At 45.0% G+C, this 20,141-nt stretch overlaps 1 protein-coding gene across 1 annotated transcript in view; it reads left to right on the top strand.

Moving 5' to 3' along the window:
* Positions 1-19,810, top strand: part of celsr2 (cadherin, EGF LAG seven-pass G-type receptor 2) — a 50,768-nt gene extending 30,958 nt beyond the window's left edge. The window contains exons 4-34 of the mRNA XM_028406561.1: positions 1,624-1,739; positions 1,827-1,915; positions 6,879-7,036; positions 7,345-7,508; positions 7,767-7,892; positions 9,426-9,595; positions 9,993-10,172; positions 10,250-10,363; positions 10,452-10,608; positions 10,771-10,912; positions 11,000-11,120; positions 11,935-12,118; positions 12,234-12,335; positions 12,483-12,577; positions 12,853-13,062; positions 13,267-13,450; positions 13,799-14,117; positions 14,201-14,368; positions 14,443-14,566; positions 14,649-14,849; positions 14,922-15,096; positions 15,247-15,359; positions 15,515-15,597; positions 15,903-16,029; positions 16,113-16,223; positions 16,384-16,514; positions 16,602-16,687; positions 16,771-16,935; positions 17,036-17,236; positions 17,321-17,543; positions 18,857-19,810. Coding sequence (XP_028262362.1) covers positions 1,624-1,739; positions 1,827-1,915; positions 6,879-7,036; positions 7,345-7,508; positions 7,767-7,892; positions 9,426-9,595; positions 9,993-10,172; positions 10,250-10,363; positions 10,452-10,608; positions 10,771-10,912; positions 11,000-11,120; positions 11,935-12,118; positions 12,234-12,335; positions 12,483-12,577; positions 12,853-13,062; positions 13,267-13,450; positions 13,799-14,117; positions 14,201-14,368; positions 14,443-14,566; positions 14,649-14,849; positions 14,922-15,096; positions 15,247-15,359; positions 15,515-15,597; positions 15,903-16,029; positions 16,113-16,223; positions 16,384-16,514; positions 16,602-16,687; positions 16,771-16,935; positions 17,036-17,236; positions 17,321-17,543; positions 18,857-18,881 — 4,564 coding nt within the window. The 3' untranslated portion in view covers positions 18,882-19,810. The remainder of the gene's footprint in view (positions 1-1,623; positions 1,740-1,826; positions 1,916-6,878; positions 7,037-7,344; positions 7,509-7,766; positions 7,893-9,425; positions 9,596-9,992; positions 10,173-10,249; positions 10,364-10,451; positions 10,609-10,770; positions 10,913-10,999; positions 11,121-11,934; positions 12,119-12,233; positions 12,336-12,482; positions 12,578-12,852; positions 13,063-13,266; positions 13,451-13,798; positions 14,118-14,200; positions 14,369-14,442; positions 14,567-14,648; positions 14,850-14,921; positions 15,097-15,246; positions 15,360-15,514; positions 15,598-15,902; positions 16,030-16,112; positions 16,224-16,383; positions 16,515-16,601; positions 16,688-16,770; positions 16,936-17,035; positions 17,237-17,320; positions 17,544-18,856) is intronic.
* The last annotated feature ends 331 nt before the right edge of the window (positions 19,811-20,141 follow it).

Genomic DNA, 20,141 nt, shown 5'->3' with positions numbered 1-20,141 from the left:
GCAGCCTTTTAAATCGATACTTCACCGACTGAGGAGAAATAGACTTTAGATTGTAATTCTGCTTGGCATAGTGTTTTTCCCCCCTTCATGTATAAAGACAGTCTGACTCTCTGTGCTCTCTCTCTGCCATTATTATCTGCCGGAGAGCATTGGCATCCTCTTTTCTCTGAGGTCATGATTATCGTGTTTTATTTTTTTCCTCCAGTAAGCAGGTCAGTGGTGCCATGCCCTCTGGCTGCTCTTCAGCTGAAGAACGCTGCACAAACAGCATCCTATACTGTATCCCCTCAAAGCCTGAAGACTGGCGAGGAAAGGGGGGGGGGGGGTACATGTACATGTCGTCTGCCAGCATGTACAGATATTTGGGTATATATGAGTGACATCCATAGAGAAGCACTGTCTGTAATGGAGGCTGCATTTGGAAAACCTTCAGATTCTAAGAGTGACCTTTGTGAAAGATTATTAATTAGCTCTTTTGAGTAAATATATGCTGTGCGCTAAATGACCAGAACATGCAGATGCCAGGGAGTCACACATGCTTCTCCGCTGGCAGATGTGCACATTGTTAGCTCCCCTGTGGGAAGGATAATGAATAAATCTGGTCGTTAGCACTGGATTTTTTTATTTATTTTTTGTTATAACACACTTTCAAACATCCCAGTGACCCATTTACACAGAATCAGATTTACGACCACAGACCCCAGCTGACAGGTAGAGGCTGATATTTTTAGACCAGATACTGCATTAAAGGAGCGAAGCGCCGTCACCTCCCAGCTCCCAGATGTGTGTTCAGATATATTAAAATGTGTGTCATATATGCGAGGATCATCTAACATAACAGCTCATAGTTGCACCTCGACAGCTGAGGTTGCAGCACTGGCAGCTGTCTGCACTCTCCTCTGTGAAAAACTATATTTTGAAGCTGTCATTACTCTGAACTGTCTCACTCTGTGCTTCTTCCTTAGTTGCAGTTCCCTCCACCCTGCTGCTTTGACATTGCCCTAGTTTTTCTTGTGTCAGTGTTGCAGTGTGTCATTGAATGTGGCTCTCTGCGACTATTCGCGGCACGCTGATTCCTTGACTCTGTCTGTGGCTGACTGAAGATCTGATGTTTTTCCTGATTAACCCTTATTATCAGTTTGGTGATGTCTGTAAAATCTCAGCTCGGTTTAAATCTTGACTCACAGTGCGTCGCTGTGTGATGGGTTCACTCCAGCGTGTGACTAAGACAAGGTGATTGTGTGTGGGGATAGTATGGATGTTTGTAAATGGGTCAACGCAGACCACTGCCCTCATTCTTTTCTCTCATCTTTCAACAAAGAGTACATGGCTGCCAGCGAACATCAGTGCTCTGTGGTTTGATATCCTTATATTTAAAGGCTGTGGTCATCCTTTATTTTTATATTTGCTACACAAATGCGACACAACAACTAACCTGTTCATTCTGTTCAACCTAAGTTAATACTGAGAGACTATTTGCTCCTGCGGATAACTACATATATACAGCAGCAGGATGTCGATTTTGTTAAGTGTGATCAAGCATCATAGGTCAATAAATACATTAAAAGTAATAACAGTGATTACTTTATTATAACTGACTAGAATTATGTCTTATTTTTTCAGATTTGCCACCAAGGAACCGAACGGTTTGTTGTTCTACAATGGCCGCTTCAACGAGAAACATGACTTCATCGCCATGGAAATCATCAACGAGCAGATACAGCTCACCTTCTCTGCAGGTTTGAAAGCTTTTTATCGATACAGACCTCTGATGATGTGTTTCTTCTAAGTGCCGCCGATCACTTTTTTTTTGTTTTGTTTTGCAGGTGAAACAAAGACGACGGTTTCCCCGTACGTCCTCGGAGGCGTCAGCGATGGCCAGTGGCACGTGGTGGAAGTTCACTACTACAACAAGGTGAGCGGGAGTTTCAATAATTTCTTCTATTTTGTTTTAAAAGTTACACTGTGACTAATATGAGTCAGTTATAAGAAATGGTGTCGGACCAAAAGATAATGTTTGATGTTCTCTCAGGGTAAACATCATATAGATTTAATAAGGATTCTGACAGACTGAAGTCACTGTGATCCTCTGCAGGTGGCACACTGTTCCTTTTAATGTTTATATGACATCATTGTTATATGACAGCATTGATAGTTGATTGTGCTGTGTTTGTAAGCCAGAGGCGGACAGTAGAGCCGGAGCTGTGTGAGATAGTTGTTGTGCCTCTTTAGTGCTGCTGCTCTGTCAGACTAAAGAATTGCAGCTGACAGCCTGATGATCTGGAAGAGTGCCAACTAGACACTGACGGGGAGACAGACAAGAGAGGGGGGGTGTGAATGAATGAATGAAAACCACAGAGTGGGAAATGAGCAATGTTTTTCCAGACACACTCAAATTAGACTTAATATGTTTGACTAGCACATCTCTCTGTCAGCATATCACCACAGCTCAATCAGTGGAGGAGCATAGTGAGCTGTTGTCTTGGCTCGCTCTCAGTACTTTCCCACCCCGGACCAACTCACAGAATGTCACATTTTTGCCTATTGAGGAAGTCACTTTGCATCATAAAGATGTTGCCAGGCAACACCCCTGCCGTGCACATTTTCTATTCAGTGTGTATGATAACACGGCCATGTCAGATTTTAGCCACCAGAAAGGGGAGAAGGGGGAGAATGCTGTTGACTTCGACAAGAAAACTTGTCGTTTCTTTGCCTGCAGACATTATGGACTCAATAATAATACAAAAACTGAATGTAGCTCAGATTTCTTTGACCTTTGAGTTTTACATCTGTACATGTGCCACATGCCTGAATTACTTTATCTGTTTCTGTTATAAAGTAACTGATGGCTGGAGATTTAGCCTGGTTACAGTCATCATTATTTAATGGATATGCTAACTGATATGATTCATTAGACAAACTCATGTAGCCTCTGTATGTCCATCTCAAGGACGTCTGTTATTATTGATTACTCATAGCTAAGAATGATGAAGGGCAGCAAGCCAGCAAGGTGGAGCTTACCGTAGCTATGCTGACTGTTCGGATGATAAAGTCATTTGCAAACAACAAGCTCGGCACTTTAGCAGTCAGATCATCACTGGAAGTGGCTAAGTTTGTTGTATCTTTAACTTAAACAGCTACAGGTGTTACAGTAGCAAGTACATGTATCCTGTCATAAAGTTAGTGTTTTTGGTACATCTAGCTGCTGAGATGCAGTCTAAAGTAGCTTTCCTGCCATTAACCTGCCTTATTGAAGTTTATGATGCTAACTATGATGATGATTTAGCTTCATTATACTGTGCCATGTATCAGTATATCATGCATTATAGTTAACCTCTCTAACATGCAGCCGAGTGCATCATTTAGACACCACCAAACACATTATCAGATATCCCCAAAGTGTCCAGCCCCCCCGCTCTAGCTGAACTAATCCTCTCCGGCCTCCTCTCATGTTCCACATCCTGAGTCGCTGAGGTAGAAACATGGCTCCTCCCTCAGGAGGTATCCCACGGTGGCCCGCTCAGACCCATCCCTGTCCACAGGGGGTGGGGCAGGGTGAGTTGGGGAGGGGGCATTTTAGATTGAAATGTGGCTTTCAGGATGGTGGGGGACTGTGGAGAATGGCAATGACCGCTGCCTTTGTGTTTGGCTCTGCTTCCTTTGGGACCATGGGCAGTGAATGATGCGGCCCCGGGGAAGGTGCCCCTCTCTCAGAAAAGCAGAGCAGGAGAGGAGCGAAAGGAGCGTAAAGAAAAGCAGAGAGAAGTATTGACTCGGGCTTTGAACGGGGACGCTGCGCTTCAGGGCCGATCCGTCTAGTTGCTATGGTTTTTCTAGTCAATCTTAGATCCCATATTTGTGCTGCTTGCTGCCATGCTCCTCCTCCAAAACCTCTGTCACCCTCTCAGTGACAGGGGAACTCATATTCCCATAATCCCCTGTAGTGGCGGGTGAGAGCAGTGTTTAATGTGGTGCAGAGCAAATATGTGCATTCCAATCTGCTCTGACAGGCTGGCGTTTTGTGCGGCAGAAAGTCGTCCTGACAGACAGTCATTATTGGAGAGTCAATAGCCGTGACTGATGACAGCAGAGGTCAGTGAATGGAGCGTCCAAGCTGGAGCGCTGCCTGTTTCAGAGCTTTCACAGAGAAGGGAACACCGTGGAAAAGAGCATGTCGGATGATTTCACCTTTGGCAATTCACACCACATGTTTGCTTGTTTCATCATCAACAAATTTGTAACAAATTGGCCTAAAGGAGTATAAACTTTCAGTCTGTCTTAACATTTCACAGCATATTGTGACTTCCTGTGGGAAAGGTGCTCGGTCACAGAGTCTGTTGTTCTCTTCTGGACCGTGAAAGACGGTTCTCGGAAATTACCAACCAATAAATGCACCCAGTGGATCCATCTTCAGATTTGACTCCAGGGAGTCTTGAAAATCGTTTTGGAAAAGGTTGCTGCAACAGTTGGCGTGTCCAGAAAAATAATGAACCTGAGTGAGCTGTTTACTGTGAAGAGGAGATGCCCTCATCCGGTCTGACAGTTCTCACCATTTATCTGGGTTTGAGGCGATGATCTCCTGGAGCCCCCTGCGAGGTCCCTCTACATCTTTTATTCTAAGTGCATCTTAAATCTAAATCCCGCTTCATGTCATGTTTCACTACTCTGCCTTGTTATCAACAGGTAGATGCCAGACAATTGTCTCAGTTAGAATTAAAAAAAAAGTCACATAATTCTCTGATATGTCTGTGATAGCCGTCTCTGATTGAGCTGAGCTATAAACTGTGGGTGTGTCTGCTGCTCTGATTGTTCTCTGGAAGTGATGGATACAAGTCTCATCCACCCCAAGATAGCACAGAAATGGCTGAGTGAGTTGGAGGACCCAGTGATAGAACTCCTTGGTGATTGGGAGTTTTTTCCTCCTGGCAGACAGCGAGCTCTGTGGCAGGTACTAGTGTTCAGTGATCTGTCACAGATCTTGTTACTGTTCTCCTGTGTAGGGGGGGGGGGGGTAACTGGCCTTCCTGGATGGGTGGTGGGTGGTGGGGGTTCTTCCAGGCTCTTCACATTTAAATTCAACTGCCCACATCCTCACCGTGCAATAAGAAGTAGCCCCTGTTGTCCAGTGTTGCCACCGTGTCTTCATGGCTGATAAGCCCCTGACGCCGAGGGTGACAGGACAGCTGTATAAATACCTACTTTAAGCTCCTCTCTGCCTACATTTAAAGATATTTATTTGACTTTTCTTTCCTAATGTTGTGGTTCTGTATGTGTAAGTAACATTTTACCAATGCAGTGCTGTGGAAATGTGAAGCAGCATTAAAACAGAAACATGTCCACACTATATTTAGCAGCATACTGTCCACCACTGTGTTGTCTTCATGTTTTAGTGAGTGTAGACAGTTTTCTGGATGATAAAAGTTTCTCCTGTTCACTGCAGCTTGGTGAGACTTGACGTGTTAGTCGCGCCTGACGGCGTGAGGTGTTTTAGGTGAGGTGTCGTGAGAAGACGGATTATTCAGGCAAATGGTTTTACAGGTTATTATTGGACCCGTCACATTCATATCACTAACACATGGCAAGGCTGCGATCACAAGACGCACAACTGCTGCCTGTCTCTAACAGGACTCGCATTATTGAGGTTTAATTTAATCTGCTTGATAAGAAAATCATGTGAGAGATGTTACACTGTGGCTCCAGCTATAATTCTATCTGTCATTACCGGATTGGTTGATGGAGTGTGTGTTTTGTGTTAATAGACCTTCTCAGTATCTCTGTAGCTGTGTGTCTCTCCACCTAAATGAAGGGATCAGACAGCAAAGACAAAAGGAGAGCAACCAGGAAATTATAATTCCTGAGGCTCATTAAGTGTGTCTATTTTAGTTCAACCTCACTGAAAGCTAAAAATCCAGACAGTGAAACAACACAAAGCTAATGTGTGTATGTCATCGCTGCATATGAGACGAGCTAATTCCTGCTAAACCCTGTCTGACCGGGTGACAGCTCAGCGGCCTGCACGCGGCAGCTGTATTGTGTGTGTGTGTGAGGGTGGTCACTGCTCTGCTCTCAGCTCGCGACACCAGATTGAACCTACACTAAGGGTTAATATGAGCTCTAGGTGACCCCGTAGAAACCGGCCGGTCTGAAAGGAGGTCACGACTTCTTCTTATTGACAGGATCATCACTCTCCCCCGCTCCCTCCTCCTCCTTTTGTTACTCCCCCCCTATTGATTTCTCAAACAATGAGGAAGATCCTTTGTCAGCGGGGGTGATGTCCTGCTGAGAGCAGGCCCTTCTCGTGTGTGTGTGCATGCATGTTTCTGTTTGTTTGCCCATCGCTGCCTTTAGCTCTAGCTGTTATGATGTGAATTATTAAAAAGCTCGACAGCAGCGAGCTGGGGATGAACTGAGTGTGATTTGCTTGTTTTGTGCTCTCAAACATCAAGTTTTTAGTCTGTGCCCAGAAAGTGACGCACAGCTCAGCACTGTGTACTGTTTTACGTACTAATCCTTTATTTAATAGAGCAGAATAATGAAATGTTTTCTTAACCAGCTGTTTCTGAGACCTATTTATAAATGTGGAGTGACCAAAAATACCTCCTGTAACAAAAATAGCTCCTTTTCAGTGTTTAGATTTTTCATCTCTGATATTTTTGTTTTGTTTTTTTCAGCCCCTCTCCTTCAAGATATTTCTAATCCAAATCCTTGTGTAAATGTAAATCCTCACCTGACACAACAGCCAACATTAGAAAGTTCATTATAATCTCAAGAGGACACAAAATCTAACCAGTATAATAGACTCATTTTTCTCTCCTCTGTAACATAAGGAAGGCGCTCTATGATTCATCTTAATATTCATGAGGCTCTGTCTTTCACAGCCCATCTTCAACCAGGCCGGCCTGCCACAAGGCCCCTCGGACCAGAAGGTCGTCGTAGTAACGGTGGACAACTGTGATACCTCTGTGGCCCTCAGGTTTGGTTACGTGATCGGAAACTACACCTGCTCTGCCCGGGCCAGCCAATCAGGATCCAAAAAGTAAGTTCCCAGAAGTTCCTTTGTAAAGAATTACTGCAGCACACACAGTCTTTACTTTTGTATTGACTTTACTTTCTTTGCAGTCGGCTAATTAAGCGATGAGAGCAAACTTGTTTTGAAATGAAGTTCCATATCTCCAGGGTGCTACTTCTTTTTTTATTGCAGTGTTTATCCTTTTTCCTGCATTCATCACCAGAGGGGGAAGTAACACAGCTAAACTGTGTTTGTAATGAATCTTTTATGTGTTGTTTTTCCCCTGCATCAGTGTTTATGATGTGTTTTGCTTGGTTTGGGTTCTTCAACTTCAGATCCTTGGACCTGACCGGCCCACTGCTCCTCGGAGGAGTCCCCAAACTTCCAGAAGATTTTCCTGTTCGTAACCAGCAGTTTGTTGGATGCATGAAGAACCTGCGCATTGACAACCAGCACATAGACATGGCCAGCTTCATTGCTAACAACGGCACTCTACCGGGTATATTCTGTTATTTATCTCTGTTTATTAATTTGCACTGAAATCATGTTTACTGTTAGATCAGCCAAGTGAGCAAGACAGGCAGAGGAAATAACACTGACTATAATGAGCACAGCTGGAAGACAGAGTCAGTGGGAAATGATCATTGTACCTGCTATGAATAGTTTATTACCCTCTGACACTTTCCTGCTTTGATGAAATAATGAGGTGGGACAGATCAAACAGATAGATTACCCTCTTATATTCCCGCCCTCCCAGGATGCTCTGCCAAGAGACATTTCTGCAACAATAACCCCTGTCTGAACGGAGGAACCTGTGTGAACCTGTGGGGCTCCTTCAGCTGCAATTGCCCGCTCGGATTTGGAGGACAAAATTGTGAAAGAGGTGAGTGAGTCGAGTGGAAAAGAAACTCTCATGCATGAAAGGACAGCCGACACAGATTGGTCGGCAGTTTGACTGAAATGTGATTTTGATAGATGTGGAAATAATGACTGAAATCTCACTGTATACAGAGGACACTTACATAGTGTGCCATTTGGTAGTGCTGTCTGAAAGTGACATTATAGCCCATAGAGTGCACTCACAATCACTGTATCGCACAATGAGTTATGTAAAGAACAACTGACAATCTGTTAGCATTATGTGGTCAGTATTTATCTAGCCAGCGGTGATGATTCTTCATTTTGCCAATGAAGCTCACTACATAGTCCCCTACAATCACCTCTCCATTATAGTGAGTGATTTAAGTCTGAATTCTGAAAATAAAGTCTGAATTCTAATCCTTCATCTGGTTTAAGCTGTGCAGGATCGGTCAGGAATGAAAAGCGTAACTTAATACAGAATCTGTTGCCGTTATATTGTAGAACAGGTGTAGTACCAACTGTCTGCAGTTTGGTTTAGTTGACTGGAACAGATCCTTGTGTTTTCACACTACATGTGTTTTAATGCCTGATTTATGACAGAATCAGTAATTAATCTGAGGTTTCTCTTGTAGATGATGTTAAACCAGTGTGAAACATGCAGCCTGTAGCTTGTGTTTCTGTCCTCATGTTCTCCTGTGTCTGTTTGTGTTCCACCTGATCTGCTGCAGCTGTTGTTCGTGTTGATTTATGCTTTACCGCAATTTGAGAAGAGACAAGGGGAAGAGAAATGAGCCGCATAAGCGACTGTAGTACAAAAGAGAACCTTTGTTTTTAGCATGAAGAAAAACGGACAAAAAAGAAAAGATGAAGATTTTATTCGAGGAGTTAAAATGGGTGTTCCTGGGCTGGAGGTCCAAACAATGACAGGTGGTGCTGCACAGAGGACTTCGTGTGAGTGGAAGGGATGGATGGGAGTGGATCTCGGTGTGTGTTTTTATAACCAACATGTGCAGCTTTTCTTTGCCTCATGTGGTAGAGACATTAACTGTTCAGCTGTCTTGGAGTGCTGCACGCTGTGAACCTGTCACACCTTTGGTACAGTGTTACGGCCATTTTTTCTTATTTCCTGACATTGAACAGACACAGTCTACTGAAAAACCATTGTTTATGGTTAGCTTCAAAATGTCCCACCATAGCAGGGCTTGTGTAAGTTTTCAAACAGCAGCTGCTCATCTTCTCTCCATCTCACCTCAGCTGCCTCCGTGCATCAGCTTTATTTGTCTCTGCTAATCGATCATTTCGATCTGTGTGACTCTGGTGCTTTTCTCCGCTTCACACAGACTGCTCAATGAGAGGTAAACATCTGCACATCACGTAGGTGGAGTGTCCTTTACTGTCACTTCTCTTTGCTCTGCTCACAAAATGTTTTGCTGTAATAGCTTGGATCAGATCACAGACTTTCTGGTTGTCAGTAATGAGTCACTGTCTCCCGTCGCCCACTGTGAAAGTTACACTTTTTATGTGCTTTTTATCATCCCTTTCTGTCCTTCCTCAGTTATGGCCAGCCCACAGCGTTTCCTGGGTAACAGCCTGTTGCAGTGGAACAACCTGGCGGCGGCGGCGGCCTCCGTCCCCTGGCATATGGAACTCATGTTCCGCACACGCCAAGCAGGCGCCACGCTGCTGCACATCTCATCAAGCCTGCAGCACAACCTCACACTGCAGGTGGGAGCAACATATAGAAAACATACAGGCCTGAGAGGGAGCTGAGAGGATGGTAGCGGCACAGTTCCCCTCAAAATTATAATCTTTCTGTGCTGTTTATCCACTTAGATTGTTCTGGGTGTAAATATATCCCTAAGATCACTGATCTGTGTTCTCTATGGTCTCTGATAATAACATCCTGTTCTCAGCTGCCTACTGAGCATCTCCTCTGATGCCTCTTTGACGTTTTATCTATTTCCAGCCTTGCACAGTTATGATGTGCAGCATACCGAGGTTTGAACTCCTAAACTGCAGTGTGTAAATAAAGTTTCGGAGCGTCGCTTTCTGTAAATCATGTGATGGCATGCTGACTCCCGGCGGTCATTTTTAACTCCTCTCTCTGTCTGTCTCTGTGTAGCTGCGTGGGGGGAGTGTGTTGATGGGGCTGCACAGGGGGGAAGACTCCACTATCTCCCGTGTGGAGGAGGTGCTGGTGAATGACGGAGACTGGCATCATCTGCAGCTGGACATTAGCAGCGCTGAAGGAGCAGCAAGCCACCACAAAGCCGTGTTGTCTTTAGACCACGGACTCTACCTGGTGAGTTGGTGAATCAGTCTCTGTTAATCCCTGTGAATCAGGTGTAGCTCTAAACTCAGTGACACGCTCCTTTTCAGGCCAGTATGGTGGTGGACAGGAAGCTACAGGACTCCAAGCTGAAGACTGTAAGCGTTGGTGGCTGGACAAGGTCTGACGGGAAAATCCAGCATGGTTTCCGAGGCTGCATTCAGGTTGGTCTCTAAAGACCCCGTTCCTCCATCGTCAATAATCATACAGATCGTCACCTCCTCAATGATTTCTCTGGATGTTTCCCCACAGGGTTTGCATATCGGTGGAGCTTTGAGTCTGTCCCAGGCGAGGAAGGTGAACGTGGAGCAGGGCTGCAACGTGCCCGACCCCTGCGGCTCCAACCCTTGTCCTGCTAACAGCTACTGCAGTGACGACTGGGACAGCTTCTCCTGCACCTGCCTCAACGGTCAGTCTGTGCACGAAACACCACCACAGAAGTAACATTTGATAAAGTTGACAGGCTGCTAGTCTTCAGCCTTATGTGTAGCATCTGATACTGTAATCTGAATATTTCCAGAGTGTTTCATCACCTTGTAAATGTTGTTTTTGTTTGGTATTGTTCCTGCAGGGTACTATGGCACCAACTGCACTGATGTGTGCTCACTGAACCCCTGTGAACACGAGTCCACCTGCACCAGAAAGCCGAGCTCCTCTCGTGGTTACACCTGTGACTGTCCCCGCAACTATTTCGGCCATTACTGCGAAAAAAAGTACATTTATCTACAACCTGTGTGTGTGTGTGATGGTTGGTGCTCCTCCTGAATCTGATATGACACTATGTGTGTGTGTGTCTGCAGGACTGATTTGCCGTGTCCTAGAGGTTGGTGGGGTCACAAGACCTGCGGCCCCTGTAACTGTCAGACAGAGAAGGGATTTGATTCAGACTGCAACAAAACGAGTGGGGAGTGTCGCTGTAAGGTGAGGCTGGATCAGTTTAAGAATTTATTGTTATGCAAACTGTCCTACATAAGATGTAAAGCAGAACAGTATAAGAGCACCTGGCTTACAATAAATTAAAGAATAATTAAAAGAATACAACAAATAATGTATGTTGCACATAAGATTATTGCATAATTCAGAATGTCAGAGTCTGAGGGCCTGGGGGGTTGCACATTAAGAAATTTCATTGCATCCATAATCAAGAGTGGTTTATTCCCTTCACCAGCCTGATGGCAGTGGGGGTAAAAAAGCTCCACATGCTGCAGTATTGCACACTAGGAAAGGGACAAACATCATCATGATGGACATCTGTCATCCATCTTATGATCTCTTTGTGCTCCTGGAGGCTTCAGAGCTCCCGAGCCAGGACATCCAGACTGTGCAACAGTTTCCTCTCCGCAGGCCATCAGGGAAATAAACAAACTGCCCAAGCTGCCCTCCATTCCTTCAGTTTATAACGTTTATAACAGGAATAATTAATAATAAATCTAATAACTCTTCTCTTAATCAATTTGACTCAGACTTAGTGTCAGCAGCTCCTGTATTTGCTTTGCGGGGACAATAAAACAGGAGCCAGTGTGTATTTAGTGTGTGTGCCGACATGTTTCCACCTCCTCTGGGTCACAGGGAACTGTAGGCTGGGAACTTAATTCAGAAACCCGCCCCACGGCAGTCAGATGTTTTTTGGTTTTTTTTGAACAAGCAGTGTTCAGGTGGTAATTTGTACAGATGGACAAACATGAATGAGAAGACAGATTAATCAGCAGTTTTCTCTCTCTGACTTTGTTTCCAGGACAACCATTACCGTCCTGAAGGCAGCGACTCCTGCCTGCTGTGCGACTGCTACCCGGTCGGCTCGTTCTCCAGAGCCTGTGACAGAGAGAGCGGCCAGTGTCAGTGCAAACCCGGCGTCATCGGACGGCAGTGTGACCGCTGCGACAACCCGTTCGCTGAGGTGTCTCCTAACGGCTGTGAAGGTCAGAATGCATCACCGACGTCTGACTTAATTTCTTCTTTTTTAAATCTGTTTAATTATATATTAAAATAATATCCTTATCACCTCCTCTCCCTCCTTCTCCATTTCTCTCTCAGTAATCTATGACAGCTGCCCTCAGGCCATCGAGGCTGGAATATGGTGGCCCAGGACTAAGTTTGGTCTCCCGGCAGCAGTTCCTTGTCCCAAGGGAACTCTCGGTATGATGATTTTTTGGCAGTTCATCCAATTACCATATAATAATGGCAATATAGGAAACTTGCCTGAAGCCTTCTCTTCTCTCTCAGCTGCAGCCGTTTCCTCACCACTCATGCGATAACTCTCTCTCTCTCTCTCTTGCTTCCCAGGCACAGCCATCCGACACTGTGATGAGCACAAGGGCTGGCTTCCTCCCAATCTCTTCAACTGCACCTCTGTTACCTTCAGCAAGCTGAAAGCGCTGGTGGGTAGCTTCTCTGTCTGACAGTTTTAAAAGGAACTTGTAATTCTCACAACAACATCCTCATTTAGAAGGATGTGGAGGTCTATTTAAACCAGTGTTGACTCTGCAGGACAGCTTTTCCATGTGCACCTTCTTCTGTATCTTTTGTTTTGTAGTAAAGAAGTTTGAAAGAATTATCCTGAAGATCTGGAAAGACCTGAAAGCCTTTAACACATTACAGGCACTCACTACATCACTGCTATCTAAAGGTTAAGTGTTTTTTTTTCTTCCTCCAGTCTGAGAGGTTTTCCCGTAACTCATCCCTCCTCAACTCCGGGCAAGTTCAGCAGACAGCAGCCATGTTGGCCAACGCCACCCTGCACACGGAGCAGTACTATGGCAGCGACGTGAAAGTGGCCTACTTGCTGACACAGAGCCTGCTGCAGCATGAGAGCAGCCAGCAGGGCTTCAACCTCACGGCCACGCAGGACGTCCACTTCACTGAGGTTAACACTCACACAGAGACGCTAAACTTCAGCACGAAACATGACACAAACAACACATCGTTCTGTCTGTAAACAGGAAGTCAGGCCTGCCCGGTCAGACATCGCAGCCTTTCATGTTGTATCTGCAGGAACACATCACACTTCATTTCCCTCTGTCTGCTGTGACCTCCTGTCACACTGAACTCTCGCTGTTTTTTCTGACAGAATCTGGTCCGTGTGGGCAGCGCCATCCTGTCTCCAGACACGCGGCCGCACTGGGAGCTGATCCAGCGCGCCGAGGGCGGCTCGGCAGCGCTGCTGCGCCACTTTGAGGAATACGCAAACACGCTGGCACAGAACATGAGGAAGACCTACCTCAGCCCCTTCACCATCGTCACACCAAACATAGGTCGGAGGTCCACATTTGTTTATTTTATTTAATTTGCTGATGATGTTGTGTAGTTTTTAATCATTTTTATTCTAAGCACGTAAAGCATACAAAGATAACACCCAACAGTAAATCACAAAACACATGAATTAGGATTAAACATTATAATAAAAATGTTACAACTGTTTTACTTTGTGTCATCTTGTCAAATATTTATTGCTCAGTAACCTGCTTATGATGTCCCTGGACCAAACAAATACTTTAGTCCTTAAAGTGTCAGAATTATTATAAATATTTATTTGTAATGTTTACTCTTTTTTTTTATCTTTGAATTTTTTTTCTTAATTGAATTCTGTCTGTTCTCTTCAGTCATCTCTGTGGACCGTCTCAAAAAGATGAATTTTGCCGGAGCCAAACTCCCACGGTATCAGTCTCTGAGAGGCCCTCGGCCCACAGACCTGGAAACAGCCGTCACCCTCCCCGATTCGGTCTTTCAGCCGCCTGTGGACACCAAGGGCCACAGGCACCTTGACGTCTTTCCAGAGTCATCGCTGAGGAACCGCTCCTCTAACAGGAAGAGACGCCACCCCGACGACAGCCAGCAGGACGCCATCGCCAGCGTGATCATCTTCCACAGTCTGGCCTCACTGCTACCAGAGAGCTACGACCCCGACAAGAGAAGTCTACGGTGAGAAGACTCCGACAGTTCCCATCGTCCATTTCAATTATAATAGAAATATTAAAGCTTAATTTGTATTTTTTGTGTGTCAGCGTTCCAAAGCGTCCAGTCATCAACACACCTGTGGTCAGTATCACAGTTCACGACAACGACGAGCTGCTGCAGCACATGCTGGAAAAACCCATCACAGTGCAGTTCCGGCTGGTGACCACTGAGGAGCGCTCCAAACCCATCTGTGTCTTCTGGAACCACAGCATACAGTGAGTACAACACACACACACAGAGCTGATGATGACCTGAACCTGGTCCTCACTGCGTGTTTCCTCTCTCTCAGCGCTGGTCACGGCGGCTGGTCGGCGAAGGGCTGCGAGGTGGTTTTCAGAAACAGCACCCACATCAGCTGTCAGTGTTATCACATGACCAGCTTCGCCGTGCTGATGGACATCTCCAGGAGAGAGGTGAGCACCACTAAAATGCCTCCTTAAACCACTGAGATTATCGCTCTGCTCTCTAACGCTCCATTCTCACTCTCCTCTTCAGAATGGAGAGATCCTGCCAATCAAGATCCTGACATGGAGCACAGCCGGTGTGACGCTGGGCTTCCTCTTCCTCACCACTATCTTCCTCCTCTGTCTGAGGGCCATGCAGTGCAACAAGACCAGTATAATCAACAATGGAGCCACAGCGCTCTTCCTCTCTGAGCTCGTCTTCATTCTGGGCATTAACCAGGCTGACAACCCGGTAATCAGTCAGTTTGTCCTCCCTTCGTCTCCTCCTGTTCTCGTTTGTACTCACTCCTCTTCCTCTCTGCAGTTCCTGTGCACCATCATCGCCATATTGCTGCACTTCTTCTACCTCTGCACGTTCTCCTGGCTCTTCCTGGAGGGGCTGCATGTCTACCGCATGCTCAGTGAGGTGCGAGACATCAACTACGGACCCATGAGGTTCTACTACCTGATCGGCTGGGGGGTACCCGCCTTCATCACAGGTCTGAACCCTTGAAATACAAACACACACCTGCTCTAATAAAATAAAATGGTAGTTTACGATCAGAGCAGGTGTATAAACAGATTATTGTAATTCATGAATTCCCCACACCTATGAACCTGCTTCTTACTGCCTGTATGCCTGTGTTCAGGTTTGGCGGTGGGTCTGGACCCTGAAGGCTACGGGAACCCCGACTTCTGCTGGCTGTCCATGTACGACACTCTGATCTGGAGCTTTGCTGGCCCTATCGCCATGGTGGTGTCGGTGAGTCTCTGCAACAATGGTAGAACCAGACTGTGTACCAGACAGTCCCAACAGGCCGCATTAGGAGTGTTTCAGTGAGCAGACCTGTCACTGTTGGATGTGAGTGATGTTGAACTCCTGCTGTGTTGTGATGCAGTGTGATGTTGTGTCCACAGATGAACATCTTTCTGTACATCCTGTCATCCAGAGCCTCCTGTTCACTGAGACACCACGGCATCGAAAAGAAGGAGTCCCGAGTGTGAGTGTCACAACATGCTGCCTGCGGAGGGAGAGGAGATTCAGTTTATTTAGACTTTGTGCTCAAATGATTGTCCCAGAATGCATTGCTCTACAGAAAAGGCAGAGCTCCTCCTCCTCTGTACATACTAAAGTGTTAATTGTCAAACAGTTGTGTCCTCAGCTGTTCGTGAGACAATGTGCTGCTTTGTGTTTGTCTGATTTTATTGATCTCCTGCCGTCTCGTCCGTCTTCAGAACAGTGAATGGTAAAAACCATCCTGACCGCTGCGCTCTCTCTCTGTTCCTCATGTGATTCTCTGTGCAGCTCCGGCCTAAAGACTGCAAGTGCCGTCCTCTTCCTGGTTTTAGTCACATGCTTTCTAGCACTGCTCTCCGTCAACAGTGACATCATCATCTTCCACTACCTGTTCGCTGGGTTTAACTGTGTGCAGGTGAGCCCTCACTCCCCTCTGATCCAGCTTTAAAGGATCACCTCTGTCTTTGTTCTCTGACCTTTTTTCCCCCGCTCCTCCAGGGTCCCTTTGTTTTCTTCTTCCGTATCGTCTTCAACAAGGAAGCCAGGAATGCTATGAAGTACTGCTGCAGCCGCAAGCGCCCCGATCATATGATCAAATCCAAGGCCGCTGTGAGTCACTCACCACAAACACTGAAAAGACCCTCATTCACTGTTACACCTCTGGGAAGCAGATGCATAATATTAATATTTCATAAGATTTAAATTCAGATTTGTTTTTATTATTACTCCTTTTTTTTACTTAAATCTTATTTTTCCTCTCTTGGGGCAGGGCTACAAATGCAACACAACCTACATGGACGGCAGGTTGTACCACCTCCCCTTTGGAGACTCCAGCGTGTCTCTTAACGGCACCATGCAGAGCGGCAAGAGCCAGCAGAGCTACGTACCGTTTGTCCTCCGGTGAGGAAATCATTTCACAGCACACAGTTAGGTGCTGATGTAGTGAGAGATAGAAGCAACTAGAAACTGTTTCTTCTGTCCTTTCAGGGATGACGGGTTAAGCAACAGTCAGGCACACATCGCTCTGAATGACCACACGTCACTCTTCCATGAAACCAAGGAGCACCTGGATGGTACTACTGTGGTTTAATATCTGTGATCTACTGCACTGATGCTGAGTGGATGTTCACTGAGCTCTCTCTCTCTCTCTGTGTAGATCATGACAGCGACTCAGATAGTGATCTGTCCCTGGAGGACGACCAGAGCGGCTCCTACGCCTCCACGCATTCCTCTGACAGCGAGGATGAGGAGGGACCTCTCCCGCCAGAGGAATGCTGGGAAAACCTGGCATCTAATGTGGCTAAGAGACCACAACCACATGGTAAAAGAACAAACACACATCCATAAACAGGAACTGGAACATTTGAGTTGCTGATGTTTTACCTCCACACGTATTCATAATTTTCACCCTTCATTTACAGACAGCAGCCTGGGTAAGATGTGCTGGCCTGGAGACTACACAACAGCACTGAGCGACAGCGAGCTTGCACGATTTAAAGCAGAAACCAATCAGGAGTCGAGCTTCGGCCGCGACACGAGGACGTTATCAGACGACCGGGGGCAAGACACCATGACAGCACTGCTGCCGAGTATGCCAAACTTCAGCGCCCATCCTCACAAAGGTAGAGTTCAGCCTGAGCAGCTGAGGGAGTTTAAATCAATCAGTTTGCTGAGACATTGTGTCATATTTTTTTATCTCTATTCAGGGATCCTAAAGAAGAAGCCACTTTCGCCTATCATAGAGAGGAACGGTCTCAACCGGATCCGCAATGAACTGTGTGAAAACACTCCGGGCACAGTGTCCCCACAGGGATCCTCCTCGAGCGACGGCCGAGCCGGCCCGGCCAAACCCAGCGTGCCCGATCAACTGAACGGTGTTGCCCTGAGCATCAAGGCAGGGACAGTGGACGGAGACTCGTCAGGATCAGAGTGAGTGTCCACAAACACAGCATCAGATACTGAAGGAAAAACATTCATACAAACATCAGTGCTGTCGTATCCCTGTCAGCGTCTCCACTGTTTGTAAGTCATTCAGTGTCGTTCCGCTGTCTGTGTGCGTCCTCCTCAGTGATGATTGTTGTCAGTGTTTGTAGTTCGTCTCATTTTCACCTGATTGAGATAAACCTTAAGGTGAAACCAAAAGAAGACAGTTCCGTCCTGCTGGTGGAGAGATGTCAAACTAAAGCAATATGAGCTCCAACTACTGTAGTACAGAACTTTTTATACTCACTGCTCATGTTGCACATGACGTCTTCAGTCAGTTTTACAGTCATCTGTCTTTAACTGTTGTGAACATGCAGCTCAAGCTTTCATTTTTTTCTGTCGTCTTACAACACTGTAAAAATGCACAACACAGAACAAAAAGAGTCATTAATTACTTAACATATGGGCTTATAGTACAAAACAAATAACTTAACAGTTCTTATTGCATGCTGTGAGTGATTTAGGTTGGAAAACACACAAATAATAAACAATAATACAAATTAAATATTGTTAAATGATTTAATTCTGATTCTGATAAATGATAAAGTATATAAATCCTGTGCTTCCTTCCCAACCCTCCATACAATGTAGATATTTCACAATCTGCCCATCCAAAAGAAAATATCACTGCTGTTCAGTTGTTAATTACAAGCAAAAAATGAAAGTTAGAGTGGAAGTCCAAAATAAGCTATAATCTGATCTGTCTTCGGATGCCACACTGCACACTGATGTGTGGATGAAAGGAAAAAAAAAAGCTGCTGGTGCATGTTCAGGCTGATGGAAGTGATGACTGTGAAACTGCTCCGTTACACTCTGTACTTTCTGCATAACATAGACACAGATTAGCCCACATCTAGTGACAGTTCTGTGTCTCTCAAAGATGAACAGTTACTTTGAGCTGTTGGCATGAATTCTAATTTACAGTAAAAGCATTTGAAGTTTGTAGTTTACTAATCAACCTTTTTTTGCTCCTTTTCTCTTTCCAAAAATCATAGATTTTTATTCTTTAATTTTATGCCATGAAGCTTTGATCCTCATTCAGAAACAATCAGGATCACTGTCTTCAGATTGGAGCATCATTTTAGCATCTGTCACCCCCCACAGCTTGTGTGTGTGTGTGCATTTGTGTTTCATTGCTTTACATATTTATTATTTACTTTTGTATTCTATGTTGTGTTGTGCTGCGTTCATCTCCAATACTTGCCCTTCATCCATCCTGATCTCACCCTCCTCCTCCTCGCATCATCCTGTTTTCCCAGCAGCCACTGCAACACCTCCATGTGACCTCGCTGACGGAGAGGTGTGTCTTTGCAGGTCATAGAGCCTCCTTCCATGCGAGCAGCTGTAAAACAAGGAGCACCGGAGTCATCTGTAAAAAAAAAGAAAGAAAAAAAAGGAGTTCTCCCTCTTCATCATAATGGTCTGAAGGAGTGTTTGTATGTGTACACTGTGTGTGTGTCTGTGTGTGTGTGTGAGAGAGAGAGAGAGTGTGAGTTCATACAATGTGTGCCAAACCTCAGGAGTCGCTGCACTGGCCGGGGCTCACGCACACTGACAGAACGAGTCTCATTCTCCCTTTAAAGAAATCGTTTTGTTTACATACTTGAAGCAATGCACTTTTTTTTTTTTAATTTACTGCCCAGATTTGTTGGCATTTTTTTTAATTTGTAGTTTATTTTCTTTTGTTTATATTGTTTTGGAGAATAAGGAGGTCATGTTTTTTCTGTGGGTGGGTCATTTAGCTGTAGACTTGCAAACATTCAGGGAAATTCCTTTTTCATGCAGAACTACTTTGCGATGTTTTTACCCGTGCCACTCTGACAAGTTCAGACTCGGATTACTGAGTCACATCTCATTTCATGCCTGAAACGTCCAGCAGGACGGCTGCATGCAGGTCTTTCACAGAATCTTCTCACCAATTCATGGACTGAACTTGAAAACTGGAAAAGAAAAACAAGAAGATCGGCTGTAGCTGCCCGTTAATGGATGCTCCTTATAAGCTATGTCTCATCAATGAAGGATGTTTCCAGAGGCTGTTCACACCGACATGCCTAAAAAGAACTCAAAGGACTTTTGATACATCATCTTTTTGTTTTTGTACATCACAGAGAGCAAGTTTTTTTTTTTTTTTTTTTAATGGACGTCTTAACTGCTCTCATTTTTCATCATTTTATCTGAGGGATGAAACACGTTCATTCAAGTTCGGTGACTAAACAGCTGTATTTTATAGAATAGCAACAAAGCTTTTGTCTTTTTGTAAAATAATTAAATACATGCAGATTTGTGCTGTAAATGAATCCAGAACATATCTTAAAATGTAAGTAAATATGTAAACTTCCTTCACACATTCAGAGCTGTTTTTAGAAGTCGTTCTTGACACCCTGGAGGAAAAATCTTTTACTACTTTCAGTCAGATTGATGTGATATTTGTGTATGCCATTTTTACCAGTCATGTGAATTTAATGTATAAAAATGTCATGCCATAAGAATCAAAACTACCAACTCAATCATGGTGTTATAACACTGGTGTCCAAACAGAGGATT

This window comes from Parambassis ranga, chromosome 5 (genome assembly GCF_900634625.1).
Source record: "Parambassis ranga chromosome 5, fParRan2.1, whole genome shotgun sequence".
Classification (NCBI taxonomy): domain Eukaryota; kingdom Metazoa; phylum Chordata; class Actinopteri; family Ambassidae; genus Parambassis; species Parambassis ranga.
Note: the sequence above shows the minus strand (reverse complement) of the source record. Positions and strands in the feature narration are given on the sequence as shown.